This window comes from Corvus cornix, chromosome 2 (assembly GCF_000738735.6).
Source record: "Corvus cornix cornix isolate S_Up_H32 chromosome 2, ASM73873v5, whole genome shotgun sequence".
NCBI lineage: Eukaryota > Metazoa > Chordata > Aves > Passeriformes > Corvidae > Corvus > Corvus cornix.
This window is the reverse complement of record NC_046333.1, coordinates 4,200,020-4,222,588: the sequence shown is the minus strand read 5'-3', so window position 1 is coordinate 4,222,588 and position 22,569 is coordinate 4,200,020. Positions and strand designations below refer to the sequence as shown.

Below are 22,569 nucleotides of genomic sequence, written 5' to 3'. Positions count from 1 at the left end.
GCCATATAACCCCCAAATGCTTCTTACACTGTGTAACTGTGGCAGAAATCCTGTGTCCTTTTTGCAAAGCAAACAAAACCCTTTGCTGCTACCCTTTGGAGAGGTGGTTGGGAACATTTCAGTGGGGTGAGGAGGGTGTGTGTGAGAGTCTGAAGGGCAGAGGGAGCCAGGAGGCATCTTCTCCATTGGAAATACTCGGTGTTCGGGTGGTGTAGCATTCCTCTGAGATGAAAAGCTGCTCCTTCCACTGTGTGCAATTAAGTCAACACTTGAGTCATGCTCTCGGAGTGGAGACAGGTAAACTGCTTTGCTTTAGGTTTGCTGTGATTTATGGTTCACTGTGGAATTGAACCCTGCAAACAATTTTGGCTTTGAGCTCTGTGATTGCTTTCTGCTGCCTGGGCTGGGCTGTGTGCGTAAAACAAAGGAGGAGAATGCAAAGGGGTGTAGGAGTGAGAGAAATAGGAGGTCTTGACTTTGCAGGGCTCCAGTTCAGCTGATGATCTTGGCACCTTTGCATACAGACATCTGTGTTGGAGGGTGTGTTACAGAGGCCTGACATTTAACTCCTTCCAGCCTCACATCTGTGGCTGGAGAGCAGAAGGGATAATCAAGATGTGTCCTGGCTTTGGGCCTTGTTCCTCAGTAAAATATCACAGCTCTGACCTTGTACTCTTTGGGTGGCAGCTTTGCTTTGGGAAGGCAGTGCCAACCCCCCAGCCTGTCTCCAGGCCTAGGAATTCCCTGACTTTGCTTCTTTATGAGTACAGAAATGATGGTGTGGACAAGAAAAAATGCATATTCACACGACATTCTTAAACTGCTATATTATTAGAATATTTTTTATTAGTAGGATTTCTGCAGCTCACAGAAGCCCAGTAGCTCCTCACATCTCTTTGGTTTCGTTGTTATTCTGGATGTACATTGTTTTCAGCAATGCAAAGGAAACAGAGCTCAAGCATATGCAGAAACACAACTCAGAGGACTGTAGCCTTTTGAAACAAGGCTCTAATGAGACCTGTGCTGTGCAATCTCAGATTCTGGGTGGTTGCTGCAGCAGGTCAGCACTCTGATGGTGACTGCTGTACTTTCTAATGAATGCAAGAAATGCATGACTGTCTGTTACTGCCTGGCTTGCTCTGAGCACACACATGTCAAGCCCATCAAGGACTTAGAAATGGTGATGACTTAGCTTAGGGTGGCAGAAAGGTCCCCAAGTGGTCCAAGCAGCCTAAATGGTGATGCTTCTGGATGTGCACAGAAGCAGAGAGAGTAAATGGAATGGTGAAAAATGAAAAGTTAGGCAAGGTTTTGTGAGACCTCCTGACAGGCACCATTTGGATGTGGCACTTGGGGATATGGTTTAGTCAGGAACATGGTGATACTGGGTTAATTTTGGACTTCATGATCTTGGAGGCCTTTTCCACCCTTAGTGATTCTATGGTTCCAGCTTCCACCTCAGCTTTGACCATGGAAAAGGCAGCACAGGAGGAAAGAAGGACAAGGAGATACAGTGGGCTCTCATGAAGGGCTACATGCAGGGGATCATCTTCAAGTCTCAAGGGATGATAGCAGAGAAGCTCAGTTGTGTTTTCTTGGTGAAGCCCTGTCCAGCCTGAGGTAATGATGATTGTGTTCACAGCAGAGTGATGGTGCCATTGTACCCACACTGCTGTGAAGAGGTTCTAACCACAATATGGTCCATGTCATTTCTGGGAATAATGGAGCTCTCCTACACTGCCCCCTTTGCCACAGAGGGCACAGGGATGCTGACCAGTCCATCTCTAAGTGAGGACTTGTGCCAGGCAGTGTGAGGACGCAATGGGGTAAGACACAGAGAACAGGGAAGGAGTTACCACAATGCCATTTTGTGTCACCACTTTCAAACTGCTCTTCTCTACTTTTCCTCCCTTGTGAAAACCATCATGTCCTCACCACCTCAGCTTTACTGGAGTTTCCAGTCTGGCTGGCTCCTCCAGCAGCCTTCCTGTACACTCCCTCCAGTACTCCTCCCCATCAGCTGAAAGCGTGACAAGCTTGTCAAAATCCCCCTCCCTCAAGGTTTTTAAGGCTGTACCAGGAATCTCCTGGGTGCTTCCAGCTGTTGTCCTGCCTGCCAGCAGCTGCCAGTTTGCCCCACATGAATCAATGTCTGTGGGCTTGAAAAAACAATGTTCCTTCTTGGGTCCTTTGGAAAGTGTCTAGCGGGAGATGAGTCCTCCCCATGTGAAACTGGTGACTGTGAGGTAGAAGAGTGGACTTGGGAGGAATTAATGGGGTGAAATCTCTGCTCTTTTTTGCTCTACTTGTTTGGTTTTGTTAGTTTTGTCCTAGCATGAGGAGTTTTGCTATATTAGGGCTGTTTTCCTTGGGTGGCGGCAGCAGCCTTGTATTTGTGGACTGTAAAACTCTCTGAGAGCAAGGTCTGGGCTCTCAGAGGAGCAGCCCAGTTCCTGGCTGGGAGAGACAAACTGTCCCAAAGTATTTTTCACCACATGTTTTCTAGATCTGTCACCATCAGAGAGGGACTTCTCCCTTCTGCCTGTGGAGCTGCTGAGGAGAGAAGGCTTTGAATCTGCCAAGAACTTCATTAAGTGTTTGCATCAGGATAACCTAAATAACCAGAAATGTACATAAGCAATAACAAAACAACTACTACAAAACATTCAAGTAGAGGGAAAGTTTATTTTCCCATACTCGATTCCTTTTCTTTCCCTCTCCCTGCTTGCTATCATCATCTTTCTACCCTTCAAAGATACCTGATTCAGGAGGAGGGGACAGAGTGGAAGGAATCAGTTTCACTCAGTAAAAGCCTCAGGACAGCGCAGTTTTTTTCTGTCTCGCTGTCTCAAATGCAAAGCTCATAACTTTTTTCTGCCCCAAGCTCATGCCTTTGCGAGCTTTTGTGGTTAGTTTCTATTTCTACACTGGCAAGATCTGACCTGGGTATTTTTTTTAAACTTGTGAAAAGAATCATGCTTCCACCAGCACCTAAAAGCTCGCTAGCCCTAAACTCCGACCCGTGGCATCTGCTTAAGACCCTTTCCTTGATTTGCAGACCACCAAGAATGGATTCAGAGCACTCGGCGTCTGCTGGAAGCCGCGCCGGAAAGGCGCGGAGCATGAAAATGTGGCAGCCACAGGAAAAGAAGCATCGCTGGGAAGCTCCAGCAGCAGCAGCAGCAGCAGCGGGCAGGAGGAGGCCGGGCCAGCGGAGAAGACGCCAAATTGGAGCAGGGAGGAGCCAGGGCCAGAGCGGCGCTTGGCCGCAGTCGGTGCGCTGGGCAGGCGGCGGCGTGCGGATGCGGGAGAGATAAATGAGGAGTCATAGCGAGCACGTAATTCCAGCCAAGGGCAAGGAGCAGGCTCTCCGGAGGGAGCTGCCGTCGGGGACTGCTGGAGCGGGGAGCAAGGGGAGCCTGGCGGCTCTGGCTGCCGCCCCGCAGCAGCGCTAACTTCTGGGCACAGCTGGTTCTCGGAGCCCTTCTGCTGCTGCTGGCGGCTCCTGCTGCAGCCATGGAAGCCAATGGCACATTCCTCGCCTGCAACAGTAAGTCTGGGGAAGTGTTCTTGTGTTTCAGCTCTCTTATCTTGTCCAAGAGCTTTGGTTTTCCTCCTCTCTTCTCCACTTCCCCATTCTCGCATTTGGATGTAATGGGGCATTTCGTCGCTGTTACAGAGAGACATGACAGATTTTGCTCTGTTAATGGGGTGAGCTATGTTGGTAGGAGGGGTGCCTTGGCTGGGGAAGCGTCTGCAAGTTCAGAAAAGTGGATCCAAATCTCCTCCCCGTTATGGGAAACTGAGAGCGGGATGGGTGCTCCGCTGAGTAAACTCTGTGGGCTCTGGTGGAGACAGCAGAGCCTGGATAAACACCTGGCCTCAGGGGCTGTCCCCGAGACACTGCAAATATTAAGTACAAAATAAGTAGTGTTTCTAAAATAAGAAGTTCTCTCTGCCCTTGTAGCAAGAGAGATTTAGGAAGGTTCTATTGGTGCCAAGTCTGGGAGGCTTGTCTGATAAAGAGGGTAATGAAATATCCCCCCTCCATTCCCTCACCTGACTTTATGTATTGCTTTGTTACCTCTTCACTGTATTTTGCTTTGATGAACAGAAACAACTCAGGGCTGTGATAGCTACAGGTCGAAATGGGATATTTTGATCCCCAAGAAACAGGAAAAGCCTCCAGTACTTTTATTTCATGAGATGGGGGCTTTCTTACTGTGGATGAGCTATAAACAAAAATAAACTGATAGAGCAATAAGTGATTGCCCATAAACATAATCATTTTAGTGTTACCAGCAAAAATGTGAAAAGATTCCCCCAGGCTTGTGAAATCTTCACTCTGATTTTCCCAGATGGTAGAAATCCAACAGGAGGGTGAACCAGAGGTTAATGTTATACTTCTTGTAGGTATCTCATTCTTTATACAGCCACTGGGGAAAGAAAGCTAAGAAACACATCTGGAACTGTTAAAACATTTCCCATTTTGGCCTGTGGGTTATTTTTCAGAGAATATTATTTAGTCCTCTGGGTTTAGGGACCAGGAAGAATTCAGTGGCTGGTAATCTACTTTTTCGTCTGAAGCAGAAAAATACAAAAATGTTGAATGAGCCAAGAACTTAAAAAAGTATTTACTGAAATTCCTTCACACATAACACACACACAAGTGCCAAAGTCACTCCAAATGCCAGACTACTTAGACAAGAGGAGCTGCTCACATGTGGACTTCTTAGCAGGATTAGGCTTGTGCTATGTAGTTTGTCAGAAATTTCTGATACTGTGGCTTGTGGATATGTTTTTTCCCTGGCTCTATGTTGAAATTCAGGTTCTTTCTTTCAGTTTCTCTCTCCTTTTTTTTTCCCCCCCCCAAAATATATACAACAACAGCTGTATTTACCATGTCAGAATTAATGTGGGCTATTAATACTCTTTCTCTTGCCTCGTGAAGTTGGTTTGTTTCTGAACTGGGAGCCCTTGTGCTCATAGATTGTAGAATAGCTAATTTGTACTATGCCTTATTCTTATACACTGACTTTTTCACCCAAGACACTGTGTACATTGTGAGGGGAATGCCACAGCCCCATTATAGGAGTGCCCTCTCTGAAAGTTCAGAGTGAGAATCAGCTTGTAAAATCCTACTGGACAGGCCATTTCCTTGTTTCCTCTGTCAGCAAGTCCTCAGGATTAACATCTATATTGAAATTTCCAAATGAATCATCTCCACCTGCCCTTGTGTGCTGGGGGCACTGAGGAGGCTCCTTCTGTATTTCAAGCTCCATGGGTGGAGATAATGCAGCTTGGATCAGCTGGGATCTGCTCTGGAGCAGCTGGTGACTTTGATCTCCTTTCCTGGCAACAAAATGCTCCCAGCACGCACCTTTGGTGCAGGTTGTTCTTGATGCACTACGTGGGAGTTTTGTGAACCATAGTGTTCCCTGTAGTGCAGGGGAATTTGGGATACTGACACATCCCAGTGTATTAAACAGTCAACTTGTTCCTTTTTCAGACAGAACAAGTAAAATTCACTTTGAATATTGTTTTGCTTTGGGTTTTTTTTTGGCACGAAAGTTGCTAAATTTCCCATCTGAGCAACGTCTTTTAGTAAAACTAAAGCCCACAGCTGGTTCTGAGATTGCTGCCAGTGTGTAAAGCCCCATCAGGCCCAAAAGTAGCTAAGACAGGGCAAGAGGATGCTTGGGGAAAAATAGATTTTAATGAGGAAATGAAAAAGAAAGACGAGGGAAATGCAGTCACTTTGAAAACTGCTGCAGGTTGCAGAGATTAAAGGATACAGCCAGCTACAAGGAAAAGCAAGAGGGAGAGGTTTGTGGGGAAGAAATGGTTTGTGCAGGATTAGAAACTCAGCTGCCTGGATAGACAGCACTGGGAGCCAAAGGTGTCAATGATTTGGGAACAAAGTAGAATGTCTGGTACAGGGACATCAATTTAAACAGGTATTTTGGAAGGAAAACTGCAGCTAAACACTTGGGGATTTGATCATCCAGGGTGGGATTCAGGTGAGTCAATGCAGGCATCTCTAAGAAATTTTAGGCTTATAGGGATCTAGACAGGAGGATTGTATTCTGTCTTCTCCTGGCCCCTTGTAGGTACTGTGGATATCTAAATGCTGCAGGACTGACCCCTAGCCATGTGTCTCTGAGGCCCTTCTCATGGGTGAAGGGTCTCAGTTCTCACTCAGCCAAGCCCTCAGACCAGCAGGCTGCAGACCTTGGTCAGACATAGAGGTTTCTTTTTTTTCTTTATGCAGGCAGAGAAGATTTTGACACAGTTTCTTCTAAACTGAAATACTTCCACACCTAAAATGAGCCAGCCTAAACACTGTGTGTGGGAAAATTCTCATACTTCAGGCTTCCCCCCACATGGTACCTTTTAAAGCCCTTTACTGAGGTACCACACAACAAGTCTCAATGGCTGGTTTTGGCTAGAGTTACAGAAATTCCAGATAAATCCCTTAGGGGAAAAAAGAAGGGATTTTTTTCCTAGTTTTGCATAATTCAGTTGTGCAATTAATTTATTGCACAAATTTTGCCCTGCTACAGAATGTTGAGAATGACCTGCATTTCGCCTGTAGAAGAAATTTCAGCTCCTGAAGAAAATGTTGAGAAAAGCTGTTAAGTGGCCTTTAAAAAATGAGGCTGGGACCCACCTACAATTGACTTTGGGTTTATGAAGAGAACATCTTCATCAGCATGTTCACAGAAATCTGACTTGGGAGTTGGGCAACTGAGCTGCTTGAGTGCTCCTGGCTGCTGATCCTGCTCCTATCCATCAAGTTGATATCCTTCTTTTCAATTACTTTCTTTCCACACCAACTACTGGAAAAGCTGTAATTTATTGCAAGCTGGTGTTTATTTCAGTGCCTCTCTCTCTGCAGCCAGATCTCTACATGCACTGTGATGAAGGGGACCAGTGGAAGGGGAAAACCAGACCTTCAGTCTGGTTTTGGGTTCCGAAGTGCAGTGAACTTTAGTTGGCTGTTTTGTTTTACCTGGATTCCATCAAGAGCGCAGGGCAGTAGCTTTTGATGGGTCTCAGCCTGGTCCATGCACTGATCCAAGCTCCCTGTGAGGGACCTGGACTGGCAGGAGGATGTATGAAGGTTTTCACAAATAAAGGTCATGATTTGGTCTGTCTGTGAAATGTCTGAGTGGGCAGACTGGCTTCGTTTACACAAACCAGGGCTCTGCACTGTTTAATTGCTAGCACATTTCCCAGCCTGGTTTTGATCCACAGCAAGCTGGCAGATGGCATGATCTGGGTGATGGGCCTGCAGCCCTTCCCAGCTGGCACTCTGGATATAACCAGCCTGTTTTGGGGAAAGATGGGCTGTGTGGACTTGTCAGAGCTGGAGAAGAGGCCATGCTCCTCCCAGAGTCCTTTCAGACAAGGTGAGACAGCCAAAAGATACAGAGAGAAAGTGGGGCTGAGAAAAGCTGGGCAGGGTGACAGTGCTAATCCCATCACACGGCTTCTAGCCAGTGTGCAGGCAGAGGGAGGCTTTAGGCAGTGATTTGGAGGACAACACAACATGACACTTGGGAGAACTCCTCCTGTATGAATTTTTAAGGTTTAATATATGTGGTTTCTGCCCCAGCTCAGCAGGACCTCTCAAGCATCCTGGAAAGGGAGAGGGCAAGAAAAGCCAATGTAAGGAAGAGGAGGAGGAGGTTTGCTGCTGGAGATGTCCGTTCTTAGTGTGACCACAAGGTGGAACTTGGTACATACCACATGCTCCGCGGAGGCACCCACTGGGAGCAAGCAGCAGCAGTCCTTGGCCAGGGATGCACCCATGCGTCTGGACTCAGCACCCATTCCCTGATCCTCACTTCCCCACAGGGAGCAAGAAGGGGAGTGTTGGTATAGAGGATCCACAGGCATTTTTTGGTGCAGGTCAGAAGCTGTGCCAACAACAAGACCTCAGAGGATGTGAGGTGTCACTGGGGAGAATAAGCTGAGAGCAGTGAGTGGTGTCCTGGAGGTAGCAGAGAAGGAGGAAAGAGGGTTTCCACAGGTGGGATCTGGTAGGGCATGGATGAAGTGAGGAAAGGACTCCAGAAGGAAGCACAGGGCAGGTGGGACCCTGCAGATGTGGAAGGCACCTTTCTGTCACATTCTTCATTAAGAAGAATGGCATCATGTAAAATAGACTTGTCTTTTTCTTCTTGGTAATGAATATAGAGCAAGGCACAACCTTTGGCCTCTTCAGTGGAAAAATCTCCCCTGAACATGGCATTAATTATTTATGTAGTTCCCATAGGTATTACTGGCTACAAGTTGCATCATGTGCATGGTGTGATGGGGAAGGGGTGAGGTCATTACCAGCACAGGTGTTTTTATTCTGCTCCTAAATTATCACAAGTCTGGGCAAATCAGCAGCTGAGTCTTGTCATGTCATTTTTGTCAGCTCTAAAGAGACTGTGATCAGAATTAGGGTTGCACCACTTTTGGTGTTGCCTAAATATGATGGTGGTGGGAGAACAGGTGCAGCCCTAAAGACCTCAAAAGCCAACCTGCTTCTCCTAGTGTGAAGTGGTAATAGTGCTTCCTTAGCTCCCTTGGGAAAGGATGTGATAGAGATGAATTAATTTTGGAAAATCACCTGAAGAGCAGCCAGTGCACTGTAGTGTTCTCACACAGCCCATTTCCTACCAGACTCTACAGCCACTCCATCTCCAAGTGCCTGTTTCCTGGCTATTAAAGCACTTTGCTAACTTTGGGACCATGTTCTGACATCCTCGTCCCCATCGATTTTCCATTTGCTCTGTGAGTAATCCAGCTGGAATTGATAGGGTGATTAGCCCCAGTCCTGGGCACGGGGCGTGGATAACTTCACTCATGTGACCAGGGCCATTTATTTAATTGGGATTGGTCATAGAGGTAAAATTGCATGATCCAGTGAGGTGCAGTTACCTGCAGTGAATAAGGCTTGGAGAATTCTTCCGTGAGCCATTTGCAGGAATCACTTCCTCCCGTGCCGGAGTGTGACGGCAGCATCGTGTAACATCAGTACCCAGTGTCACACTTGCCTGTCAGGCTTGTTCTGTGACTTGTGGCATTGTCTTTAAATGACCTCAGGACCACAATACATCTAGCTCAGTTGTTTCCCAAAGCAGGGAATTTCTGGCCTGATTATCTCATCTTCATTTTAAAGACAAACTGATTTGAACTGCTTTATGGCTCTGAAGCCCTCACAACAGCAAAACTCGCACATTGCTGTTGTGGAGAGGTATCTCAACTCATTGAATGCTGACCCTGTGCTTTGTGTGTGAGCAAACTTCAGGGCTAAGTACAGTAAAATGTTCTCCAAGGGCATGGAAAGCTTTGAGCAGAGCTGTCACTGGCACTGCTATTAGTAATTAATGAGAAAATGAAGCACAGGGGCTCTGTGTGTTCCCAGATCAATCCCTATGGGATGCTGGTTGCCGCTGGACAGGAGAGCTGGTCTGTAGAAGCAAATTGTTTTGCTAAGGCAATTAAGGGAGACTTCCCCATTCCTTTAATTAGATCAGTCCTCTCCAGGAGAATGTGAAATCTGGGAAGTGCTCAAAGACTGATAGCTAATAAATATCATCCAGCCATTACATCATGGTGCTCATCTCCTCACCAGGGAAAAAACAAAGCTCCCACCTTCCATGGGTGTGCTATGGGGATTACAGCTCAGACATCCAGCCCTTGTCTGTTCAGGGGGCCCAGAAAGGCTGGAGGTGTTTCCCGAACACCCACAGGCTGCCTGGCTAACATGTTCAGCAATGTCTCATTCAGAAATTGCCTCTATTCTCCTTCTCTCTCTGTGATCTGCAGTGGCTGTGTGTAAATAAAGAGTTATTAGATGTACTGCTGTTCAAGGCTATGCAGTGGCTCTGCCTTGTCCCCAGAGAGTTTCTTACCTGCAGTGCATGGCAGTGATTAATGACTCTGACCCTGTCCTTGTGCTGGTCAAACAACCCAATCCTCTGTGCTTCCCTGTGAGGGCTGGTAGGGCTTCCTTCAAACTACAGAGGAAGAAGGGGAAGATGTCTGGATTGACAGACGCCAGAAACAGAGATAATGTTTGTAAAACCTATATTGAGTATGGTGAGGGGCTGGTGATGAAGAGCCTCCATTTAGGTCTGTGGCTAAAACAATGACATGGGGTTGGATGTCAAGTTTCTTGGGCATATGCTGATTATGCAGTAAGGGACATTTACCCCAGTGTGACCCGTGTCCCTGCAGTACCTTCAGCCTTGCAGCAGCAGCTTGCAAAGGCCATGACAAAACAAAAAAAGGTTTGTGACAACGTGTGTGTATAACTGGTGTTTTTCCCTTCAGAAAAGGTCATGGCTAGGGAAGAGGTGGGTTTTAGTCCCAGCCATTGCCAGGACAATGGGGAATGGCTGTGAGTTTCAGCAAAAGAAATTTATACTGGTTGTAAGAAATTCTTCAGTGAGAACACCTGAGCTCTTGTACAGGGATCTAAATTGGCTTTGGAGTCCCTGTCCCTAGAGATATCCAAACTCACCTGGACAAGGCTGCAAGCAACCAGATCTACTTTTGAAGGTGACTCTTCACTTTGAATGGGTCATTGAACAAGAGAGCCCCAGAGGTTCATTCCAACCTGAATTATTCCCTGATTCTGTGTAATCTGTGACTTGTTAAATCCCTGGGGAGGCTTATTCCTGGACTAGAGTGCAGGCTAAATCTGAATTACAAGAATAAACCCAAAGCTATGCAGAAATGTGTCTGCACAGTGACTCACCCAAGTCACACAGGAAATTGGTAGCAGAGAAGACACTCTCTGCGCTCTTAGGAAAATACTCTTCTGTTGGTGGAAAAGGGAGAGCATTAAAACTCAGTTTCCAAGCATCTTTTGGGTCACACCTGCCCTGGCTAAGAGCTGTTTTAGGCACCGTCTTCAGTGCCTGTCAGTGGGAACAGCACGGAGCAGCTCTGCACAGAAGAGAAAGGGTGGAGCCAGGCTCGATCGGACTCAGGCGTTCGTGGGCAGGACAAGCTGACAAGAGCAAGGCAGTGATTAGGAGCCACAAACAATATCTGGGACTTCTGCAGCCTGTGGAAATGATGCGTATAATCCCACTAGCGTACAACTGGTGGAAAACTTGTTCCTTCTACCTGGGCAGCTGCCGGCAGGCTCCTCGGCTGAATTTTGCATCCAGCGTGTGAAGCAGGAGGAGAGACTTCCCACAGTCCCACCCCCAGCTGGACTCTGCCCTCCCCTGCCTTGCTGTGCTGCCGCTGCCCCGCTGCCTGCGCTCGCTCCTTGGAGCCCCGTGTGACACCGCGCCCTCCGGAGCTCCTGGATGAGCAGGGATCCCTGCAGGGGTGGCACGGCCCCCCAGCCCTCCCGACGGCCGCCTCCTCTCCCCGAGCCCCACACTGGATCATGCAGTGCATCCGAAGGCAGCCCAAGCGCACCGTGTCCCAGGAAAACATCCTACTGGAGCAGAGCCGTAGAGTGGCCGCGTTGAATGGCATCAGGCTGGGTAAGGGACAGCTTGGGCAGACCCTCGGCACCGGCAGCCGCTCCCGTTCTCTTTTCCCTGCGCAGAGGCAGTGCTCCACCCTAAACTCCGGGGTTATTTTTAAATTCCCAAGGTTTCCTTTCCTTTCGTTTGCCTGTAACCACACGCCAGATGTGTGAGCCGCTTCGTTGGAGGCATCAAAGAATGTGGGCAAAGGATCAGTTCCCAAATCTCTTGCTGGGCTTTCTGAACTGCCTCTGTTTGAGGGTGTTTGGGGAGGGCAGTGCCCTTCTCCTGCCCCGTTTCAGCCCTGCTCTGTGGCGTGTTGCCTGTTGCTGTAAGAGCCCAGAGAACCACGTAGGGGTTGCCGATGAAAGAGGAAACCCGGGGAGTTTCATAACTTCTGTGCCTGGGTACGAACTCATTGCTGGTTCCTGCTGTCTGGAGGCACAGCCCAAGTGGATGCGAGTCCCTTGATTCCTGTGGACACAGAGGTCGGGTGGAAGTGGGAAATAGCCATTTACCCACCCGAGTTCTTTAGATTTTACCAGAAAGGCTTTCTGCCCTTTTAAACCAGCAAACCTGTGTTAAGCCTGGTCTGTAAGCAGGTGGGAGGAGGAGAGCAGGCGGGAGGAGACTTGTTTTATAGCAACTGTAATTAAGTTCTCTCAGATCAGCAGATTTGTGAGAACAGTGCAGCCATACGGATTATCACGGCCATCCTAACCATCCCCTCGTTTAACTCAAAGCCCGGCTCCTACCGTGACAGCTATGGTTTTATTGTGCTTCCTGCTTGCTGTAAACCTGAGCTAGATAAGCCAAAGGTAAACATTTCTGATGCCTCAGTGTCTAAAACTTCCTAGTGCAGTGTATTAACATGATGGCTATTGAAGTGCTGTGTGTGCTTGAGGCACTCCTACCTTGGCCAAACATGATTTTCACTCTGAACATCACTGCGTGCTGAATATATTCTGTTCAGAAAGTGTGTGATTGATGTTTGGCAAGGAAGGGGGTCCTGACCCTTGAAAGGCACTCTGGAATTTTGCATGCCAAGTGTGTATTTGGTGTTTTACAGAGGATGCTAGACCCAGTCCTGACACATGTTTCAGGCAGGATTTGCACATTTATTTCAGTGCAGTGATTGCACTTCTCATGCTTAATGTTGTTATATAGTTGGGAGTCAATATCCTTGTCCTGCTGCCCAGTGTTTTTTATCTTTGAAATGATGTATGTGTACAATGTGTACTCTGGTTTCTTTGATATGAGTTTTCATTGATGTGAGATGGAGCTCTGAACCACAAACCTCCTCAGCTTCAGGCTTTGAGCAATCTGGTCTAGTGTAAGGTGTCCCTGCCCATGGCAGGGAGGTGGAATGGGAAGACCTGTAAGGTTCCTTTCAACCCAAACCATTCCATGGTTCTCCATGGGATTTTTAGGAAGAAATCCTCAGGTTTCTGCTGGGAAAAGGTGGGGTTTTTTTCTGGAAAGCAATTCAAATAACCAGCTGAGAGTAATGTCACCGTGACACATCAGGGGTGTGTTTGTGGTTTCTGTATCAGCAGATCAGACTGTCTTATGCTGCATCTCTGGTCTAACAAAACACTGTTGCAGGTAGGAATACAAAAGTTACATGACTCACCCAAAAAAAGTCTGTGCCAGTGCTTGGTTGGGCATCGGAAGCAGAGCCCAAAGCACTGGCCCTCTTTCCTGTCCAATTCAGCTGTGTGAGCTTGAACTGCTGCTAGACAGACCCTGAGCAGCCTGACACAGGCTGCACCCACCCCGTTAAGGGGATGCCCCTCTTTCCTTTGGGTGGCTAAGGCAGGGCTTGGGGTCATCACTGACACAGGTCGTCTCTGGGTGACTGCTCTGTGTCTGAAAGGATGCCACGTCAAAGGGATGTCAGAGCTGTTAGACACTCATGGTTGGCCCTCTTGCCCTTTTCTGGCCAAACCTGCTGTCTCCTAGAGGGAAGCTTGTCTCTGTCCCCTCCCTGGCTTCTCCCACTGCCACTGGCATCTTTTATCTTTGCCACGCCTTCACCATGCACCGTCCATCTTCATCCTTCCCTCCTGCTCTTGCGAAGTCCAGTGCCCTCCTTTGCTGATCATTTGACCTCTCCTGGTCCTCAGGCACAGTGGCCAAGGATGAGTGGGAGGTCTGCTCCCACCCCATAGTTAGATCCTGGGAAGAAGAAGGGGAGTTTTGACCATGCTATTGGTCTGACTGGGCTGTGCTGGTGAATGGGATGAAGGGCTCTGAGCTCCATTTTGTGTCTGAACTGTGTGGTCCAAGTCTGGAGGAGAGGAATCTGCCCTTGGCCACCACCTGTGCCCATCCAGATTTGTCTTTATTACATTGGTGCAGCTCTTTGGGATGTCCTGGTAGCAGGACACGTTACAGATGCTGCACGCAGGGTCTGTGGAACAAAATGTGCCCTGGTTAAATGGATTTCTTGTTCCACACTTATGGACAGAAGCATCCAAAGGATTTGATGGTTTTCCTGCTTTCCTCCTCATGTCACCCTAGGGTGACATGTCCTCCTCCTAGTCTTGTAATGATGCTTCCAGTGCTTGGGATCTGAAGAAAAGGGAAGAATGAGGCTGGGAGCCAGATTAGAAATGTGGGTGGATAGAGAGAAGGGAGAAGTTGGTTTCCTCTCCAGGAACCATGAGGGGAGCCCCAGGGATGTTAGTGAGGCTGCAGTCTGTGCACTTGGAGGACCTTTTCCTTAGAGCAGAAGCCAGCCCAGCACAACTCAGGAGACCAAGAACCTGGGAGGCCGTTGTGGTGTTGTCCTGTCCATCCTTCCTCCAGATGATCTGGCCTCTTATGAAGCCCTGGGAATGCTGTCCAAGGTCCCATTATCTGGCCTCAACTTTTCACCCTTCTGTGCTTTGCAGGACACAGCTTTTTTTTTTTTTCTCTCCATGAATTTTTTTCTAAGGTTTTCAGTGGGGGAAGGATTCAAATTCCCCTCTTAGGAACCTCTAGATCAGTCATGAGCTGAGAAGCCCAGGGGATGCTGTAGTGGGGAAGACAATTAACAAGATAGCTAATTTAATGTTGAGGAAAGAGAGAGGCCAATGCCACCTTTGCAGGATCTCCAGCTTCCACTCTGATGCTTTCAAATCTGGAAGTTTCAGCCTGGCTCAGCTCTGGGCATGGTCCTTGACCTCTGCAAAATCAGTAAATGGTGTGAGCGGCTCACAAAGTGGACACTGGACACCCCTAGTATTTATCTCTGATGAAAATCTCAGGCTTTGGCAGCTTAAAATGCTCTCTTTAGGCCTGTGTATCCCAGTTACAAACTCCCAGTGCAGGTTTTTGCTGCTGCCACCATGACCCACCTTGGTGTTTTGCAGCAGCTGGTGCTTCAGTTTCCTGTATGGGATGTCAGGAGAATGGGAATTTGGCCACTTAGATCTCATGGTTTTGTTTTTCAAGCAGGCTTGAAGTGGTGCTTGGTAGTTCATTGTCTTGCCTTGTTTAAAAGCCAGTGATTCAAAGCAGCTGTGTCTCCCAGAGAAGAACCAACCCAACCCAACAGGGGACACGGCAATAAAAAATTGTTACTTGTGAGACCCCACGTTATGTTTGTCTAATACTGAGCAATTTCCCTGGAGCTGAGTGGCAGGTGGCTGCCGGTGGCCAAGTGGCTACCTGCACTGTCAAGGTAAGGTTGGAAAAATTCCCACTGAGTTGGGATGTGCATGGTCAGCACTGCAGAGTTAAATGCTGCTTCACCAGCTCTGAACCAGCCTTTCCTGCAGTGTCACAGAGCTGCAAGGGGCCTATTACAGAAAGCCCAGGATGTCTTCCTCATGTTTCATGCTCTCACTCTCCTCAGCCCAGATCTGTAATCATTGGTTGGTTTGAGAGATGGATTCTCCAAGGTATTTAGGTATGTGAAGTCATGCACTGCTGAGACACTCAAAACCATGTAGAATGCCAAGTCTGTGTTTTCAAAGTCTCAGTAGGTGCCTGTTGCCTCTCTAGATGTTTTAAGTGCCTTCTTGAATCTAGGCTAAGTTGTGAAATCCAAAGTTCCCACAGCCAGAAGGTCTGGTTGTTATTACTTGACATTGCATCGGCCTTGTAGTGTAAGAAAGACGAGGACCCTTCGGATGGCTGAGCAATGAGGAGAGCGTGGCTGCTCCTTGCTGCTGCCTTAGTGATCTGTTGCTGCCTGTCACCAAACTTCTCTCTCCTAAGCTTCATCTGATCAGCAAAATTCCCACGTGGATAGGAAGGCACTGCTTGCCAGAGGAGGATGAGAAATATCTTTGTGTATTCCTGTTTCCGCAAAGGAAATTTTGTTGCAGAATAGATTTGAAATCACTTGAAAGTTCCTGACAGCATTCCAGTTACAAGTTATGCAATTTTCCTTTCTCTGTTTTTACTGTTCTGTTGTTGGTTTTGTTGTAGTTTTTGCATCCTAACAGTAGGCTGTATTTGCTGGGAAGGAGATATTTTATCTTTGTAAAACACTTGACAATTATAACACAGAGTCTTCATACGAGGCTTCAGCCTCTTTTGTGATCATGAAGTGGCGTGGGGGATTTCTGGGTCTCTCTGCTCTGCTGTCCTCCCCAGACCTGGCTGCCTCTGTGGAAGGAAAAACACTTTGAGCATCATTTCTTGAACTGTCTCTTAAAACATTACCACTTCTGTTTCTCCACAGGCCTCAAAGATGACAAGGACCTGAAGTTCCTCCTGAAAGGCAGCCAGCTGCTGAAAGTGAAGTCAAGCTCCTGGAGAAAGGAGCGGTTCTATAAGCTCCAGGAGGACTGCAAAACCATATGGCAGGAGTCAAAGAAGATGCTGAGATCCCCGGAGTCACAGATCTGTGAGTAAAGTTTGCTTCCTCAGAGGTGCCTGGGGTGAAGCAGGGCCATGGTGTGGTGTGGAGGTAGGGCTTGGAGCCATGAGAGCAGGTCCTTCATTCGTCCTGTGACACACAAACTGAGTGATGCTGTCAGCTCTGGGACAGCCACGAGGAATCCGCCGTGTCAGGAACGGCCACATTGCCCAAGCTCATGAGCTGCTGCCTCAAATGGTTGTGGGGTGGGCTGTGCTGGTCTCAGCAGCCCTTCCTGGCTCGTTTCCTCCCCAAATTGTTCAGTCACTCAGGTGCCCGAGACCTAATTCTCAGTGTGAGACATGGTGTGAGCATTTGTGGTGTGGGCTCTGCCAGGATGCTCCTTTCCTGCCTGCAGCCCTGGGGAAAACTGGCATTTAAGCCTCACAAGGGAACTGCAGAGATGTGGAAATCCAAGGGCTGACAGGAAATGTCTCTGGGAAGGAAACCCTTTTCTCATCCTTATCTTGGAAACGCAGGATCTGCCCTGTTGTAAAAAGTCCAGATACTACAATCACCATTATATGGCACAGGAAAAACCATTCTGTTCCAGCTTGGCACTGTACTTGGGACCAAACTGAACCAATTGTGCAGTCAAAATGGAATCAGGCAGGGTGTGTGTCTATCTTTCTTTTCTTCTCATTTCATATTTTTCTGACAAATTTCTCCATATTTTCTGCCGTTTTTTCTCTCATATTTCACTAATCATTGTAGTCTTGTAAATCCAGGAGATAAATTAGCAACGTGGAATGTTTTATGGCATGTTGAAATGTGTTAATTACACAATTTTTTTGGTAATGATCACAATTAACTAAATGAAGGGTGGGTCTTCCAAATTACCTCCCTTCCTCCCACAAACACTGATAAGGTTTTCAGTAGGAGGAGTAAAGTAGCAGGGTAAAATATGTTTGGTTTGTAACCCTGATGGCCACACTCTTCTCACATGACCTTGGGCACCTCATTTAATCTCTTTGTGCATTCTCCACACATTTTCTTTCTCTTCCTCTAACTAACTGTAAAAGGCTTTGAATCATAAAATCTCAAAGGTTTGGGCTGAAAGGGACCTTAAAGATCATCCAGTTCCAACCCCCTGCCATGGGCAGGGACACCTTCTGCTATCCCAGGTTGCTCCAAGCCTCATCCAGCCTGGCCTTGAACACTTCCAGGAATGGGGCATCCACAGCTTCCCTGAGCAACCAGTGCCAGTGTCTTGTCACACTCTGAGTAAAGAATTTAATTCTATCATCTAATCTAAATCTCTCCTTTTTTAGTTTAAAACTGTTTCCCCTTGTCTATCACTGTCTGCCCTTGTAAAAAATCCCTCTCCCTCCTATTTTATAAAAGGGGAAGTCTGCAGTGAGACCTCCCCTGAGGCTTTGGGTTGGAGACTTGTCCCCTCCTGAGTGTTTGGATGCCCATCCTGGCAGGGTCTTAAGCTCAGCTGGGCTCTTCAGGTCTCCCAGTGCAATAACCCATCACAGCAACAGCAAACAGAGAGTCCTCAGTGAGTGTTTGCTGCCTGGGAACGCCTGCTCTGCTGAGCTCTGTCCCATATAAAACCAAAGTCCTTTCCCAGGTAATATATACCTTGCTATATATATAATCTTGCTAATATATCTTGCTCTAAAACAGATAAGGACACAAGTTGAGAAAAATGACTCTCAGAGCTCCCTTTCCTATGCTCTGAGCCAGCAGTTTCCAAATTATGGGGTCTGAGAGCACCTACAGCAACAGTCCTAAGCCCACCTAGTCCTTGGAAGTAAATGGGACGGGATCCTTGTGCTGTGGCTCCAGGGACCCTGATGTTTGCCTGGAGAAGCCTGGTGGATCCATGGCTGTGGCAGTGGCATGGAGAGGGGGTGCAACTGTTTTTTAAAAACAGTATTTTATAAATAATAAAGTTTTATAAAAAATTTTATATTTTATAAAAAAGAGTGAAATCAAACCCTTTGAGATGGGCTCTGGGCACACGCTGGGGGTGTGCCTGCGTGGGTGTGGATTTACAGATACACTTTGGTAACTGGGCACAGCCAGCATTGCCACACTGCTGGAGACAGGCAGTGCCACTGTGGGCAGGAGAACCTGCTGTGCCCTGGGAGTGACCTCAGTGACACGTGGAGATGGAGTAATGTTACCTACTGGCTCACAGCACGTGCCTGCTCCTGACGCTCCATGCAGGCACACCTTTCCCAAGGAAAGATCCTTTTTTTATTTTTGTCATCAGGATAACAGCAATGGAGACAAGTCAGTGGAGGCAGAGCTTGTCCTTGCAGCTCTGTGCAGGCAAGCTCTGGCCAGGCTCTGGCCAGACTGGCTTTGCACCCTGACACCTGTCTGGCTATGGGAGCTGAACAGGCTGTGTCCCACATGCTCCTGGCAGGATATGAGCCTGTGCCTGCACTTGTGGTGCCAAGCTCTTGGGAGGGTTGGAGGGACACCTTGGGGCTGCTCCAGATGCACCTGAACCTGGAAGTCAGTGAGAGATGAGTACTGACTCCTGCCAAGTCCCAAGCCATAACACCAAGGAGGTCCATTTTCATAAAATCATAGAATGGTTTTGGTTGGAAGGGACTTGAACATTTGCAGGGACGGGGCAGCCATGGCTTCTCCAGGCAAACTGTGCCAGGGCCTTACCACCCTCACAGTAAAGAATTACTGCCTTATAGCTAATCTAAACCTGCCATCTGGCAGTGTGAAGCCGTTCCCCTTTGTCTCATTGCTCCAGGCCCTTGTCCAAAGTCCCTCCCCAGATCTCTTGGAGCCCCTTGAGGTTCTGGAAGGGGCCCTAAGGTCTCCCTGGAGCCTTCTCTTCTTTAGGTTGAACACCCCCACCTCTCCCAGCCTGTCTCCAGAGCAGAGGGCCTCCAGCCCTTGGAGCATCTTTTTCACTCACTCCAACAGGTTCACATCCTTGGTGGCCCCAGAGCTGGATGCAGTACTGCAGGTGTTGTAGCATGAGAGCAGAGGAGAGGGACAAAATCACTTCCCTCAACCTTCTGGTCATGTTTCTCCTTGCCTTTCTCTTTTATTGATCCTCTGAGTCCTTCCATTCCCAAGTTTTCAGAGCGATTACTGTGTCTGAGTTTCATTCTGGAGCTTTCAACTTCACCAGGCTGCTTTGGGTCCAGGTAGAGCATGGATTCCCCCTGACTTGTGTTGTGGCCTCTGACAGGCTCTATCACCACAGCTGCCTTCTTATTGGTCCAGTGTGAAGGCAGTCACATCAGAGGAAGAGTCCAGGGTCAGGATTTGAGACCCAAAATCAGGGACTTCAGGGCGAGTCTCTCCAGAGGGACACCCTTCCTTGTTAACAGACACTGACTTTGCTCTCCAGGACAAAGCCTTTCTAAAGCTGCAGATAAGCTCCCTTTTCAGGATGGAAAACAGGGTGAGCAGAATGGAAACTGGGAGGTTTAGCTGCAGGTCTAATCTTATCCACAGCATTGCTGACAGCGATGGATGCACCTCAGAGGAGCCAAGTCTGGGTACACCAAGGGTTATGTTTTTGTTTGGATAGCTTCTTGTTATTCCTGTTGGTGTTCTTATGACCATGTGGAAAAGCTATTTGTAAACCATTGTGTGGTGGAGTCTGGTAGATAAAACTGGGGACTGCCAGGGTTGGACAGGAGAATCTCAGATGTCTGAAGTTCAAAAAGCCCCACATATCAGGGTTGTGACAGGAGCAGATGTTGCCTGGATCAGATACACGGGGTACAACCAGTACCTTCCTTTATTGTCTTTAATATTTTAAACAACTGGGAATTTAAATTAGATGCTGTCTTCATAGCTGCATTACCGAAACAGGGCTTTGGGGATAAGCTGTCCTTCCAAAATGCTTTCTGAGCAGGTAGAATAATCCATTTTTTCCTTATTGTCAATAATTCCTTATTTTTCAGTATGTTCTATTTAGGCCCCGGGGGACTTTTTTCTTTTTTTTCCCCAAAAACCCCTGAAGCATCTTAAGTCAGTTTTCCAACAAGCATGTTCTGCCCTGTGTGTACTCTCTGGTTGCCTCCAGTAGAAACATGGGGGTGCTGGGCACCAAGGGCTGCCCAAAAGCATCTTTAAAAATCCATTTTTCACCACAGCCTGCTCCATCCTGTGTCTGAGCTGCAACCAGGTCGACAAACATGCTGCTGCTCTCATTATCTGAACTGGTGTATAGGGCCACAGGAGGGTGGATGCTTCTTTGCCCCATGAGGCTTTTCCACAGCTTTCTCCCTGGGCTCCAAAAACAGTCAAAGTGGCAGGATTAACAGTTTTGGGGCAAGGAAAAGATCTGTGTGAGGGAGCTGAAAATCAGTTCATTCTGAGGCAATGCACTCCTGAGCATCACTGTGGTGATGAGGGAGGAGAGCCAAAGGGAGCAGAGGGACTCGGCTGCAGGAGCAGCAGCCTGTCAGTAGCACTGTCTTGTTTATCTGTGGTCAAATATCAGATCTCATCTAGGTGATAAAAAAAGAGCAAAAAGGCATTTGCTGCTTTCAATGAAATTGATTTTTGGAAGTATTTTCTTAAACCAGCTGTAATCCCTAGTGTGAGCTCACTTAAGCCAGACTCAATCCCTTTAAAAACTCTCTCAACTCAGGGATTTGTGGGAATGGTTGAAAACTTTCCAGTGAATCATCCTTTTGAGCACTTGGTGGAGAAACAGGGTATTCAAAGGCAGAAGGAAAAGGCTGAACGAGTCAATTAAGTTTAGGGGTGCTGCAGTGGGGCCCCAGGGATGGTGCTTTGCTATCTGCTGCACAGTGTCTCTCCTGGAGGCTCAGGGAGGTGATGTTTTCCTTGACAGCCGTGAACGTGAACGAGCTTCACACACTGAACCAGGAATGACTCACTGGGGCTTTGTCATTGAGTCACGAGCAGTGAAGTCAAGAGAGAACGTCAGGAGTTGTAACTGAAATGTTTCCATTTCTGCCCAAAAGCTTATGTAAAAACTACTATTGTTGGATATTTTTTTTTTCCGTGTTTTGATTAAAATAATCAGTTTTGGGAGGTGAGCTAAATTCAGTTGCACTACTGAGTGTTGCAAGTGATGATTGTATTATTACTTAAAGTCATGAAATTGATATTTTGATCTGTTAATTATTTACTGTTACTATTAAAAATGCAAAGAATTTTTTCCTGTTCCTCTGACTTCTGGCACAGTTATAGGGTATTTTTGCTTGGTTTAATCATAGAACAAAAGGTTTATGTTTATAGGCTAAGACCTGTGTTCAGCAGAAAACTTTTTCCTTTGCTTTTGGCTTGCTGTGAAATTTATGGATGTCCTTAAAATGCCATGCAGTGAACATACCATACCACTTTTGTGGAAGAATAAATTATTGTCTCCATTGAATTAATGTCCTGAACTTGCTTGCAGAGGAACAGGAAGGATGTAATATTGCTCTGTGTTTGCTTGAGTCAAGAAGCAAAAGCTTGAAATTGTCCCTGATAAGTGTCTAAAGTCAACAGAAACTCTCAGCAACCTGTGTGCACACAGCAGGTAGCTGGCTGCACTGACAGCTTCCTTTTGCAGTTTCTTGAGGAATCATTGCTTTCGTGGTCAGACATGTATTTATCCTTGGAAAAAATATTTGCTGATGCGAATGCGTTATGCAAGGCGGCCGTCAGCTGCGAAAACAAAACCGTCTGTCTGTGGGTCTCATTAGTTTTTATCAAAATTGCTCAAGCCATAAACCACGTCATTTCAGAGGCAGAGCTGCCTGTTTCTTCGATTGAGTTTTGAATCAGGCCACCGCGGGCGTCGCTGGTCAGTTTTCATCACAGGCAGTGTGCTGACAAATATTGACCTTATTCTCTGTAGCATATGTTAAATGCAAAGGCAGAAGCGTTGAGAGCCTCAGATCCAAATTTAGCAGTGCTGTGATGGCAGAGGAAGTAGGAACTGGTCGCCAAAATAGTTTGCAGGGCCCTGCTTGTGTGGAAGGAATGTAAATAGAGATCACTCTCTTTGCCTTAAGGCCCTAAGCCATGATGGGTAGACTGAAAGATTGGGTAAAGACCTTACATTAAAAGATATTTGCAAACAACCTGTAAAATTGCATGTGCATTGTCTCGCTGGTTGTCAGCTGGTGGGCACACGCCAGCAACGAGGGCGGACTGCTGTGCAGCAGATCTTGAGTTAGAACAACCTGCTGAGCATGTCGGTGGAGGGGGAGTGGAGAAGAGAATGGATGAGGAATCAGCAGCTGGGACCTGCCGTAGTTCACACCCAGGGAG

General features: G+C 47.4%; 1 protein-coding gene across 2 annotated transcripts in view; it reads left to right on the top strand.

The window, feature by feature from the left end:
- Window positions 1-3,248: 3,248 nt before the first annotated feature.
- Window positions 3,249-22,569, top strand: part of PLCD1 (phospholipase C delta 1) — a 50,917-nt gene continuing 31,596 nt past the window's right edge. Inside the window, exons 1-2 of one of the 2 annotated variants that reach the window (XM_039548308.1) lie at window positions 3,249-3,550; window positions 16,168-16,332. In XM_039548308.1, coding sequence (XP_039404242.1) covers window positions 3,517-3,550; window positions 16,168-16,332 — 199 coding nt within the window. In that variant the 5' untranslated portion in view covers window positions 3,249-3,516. Of the gene's footprint in view, window positions 3,551-10,900; window positions 11,505-16,167; window positions 16,333-22,569 lie in introns of those variants that run through there. The other variant, XM_010394817.4, reaches the window with a different exon arrangement.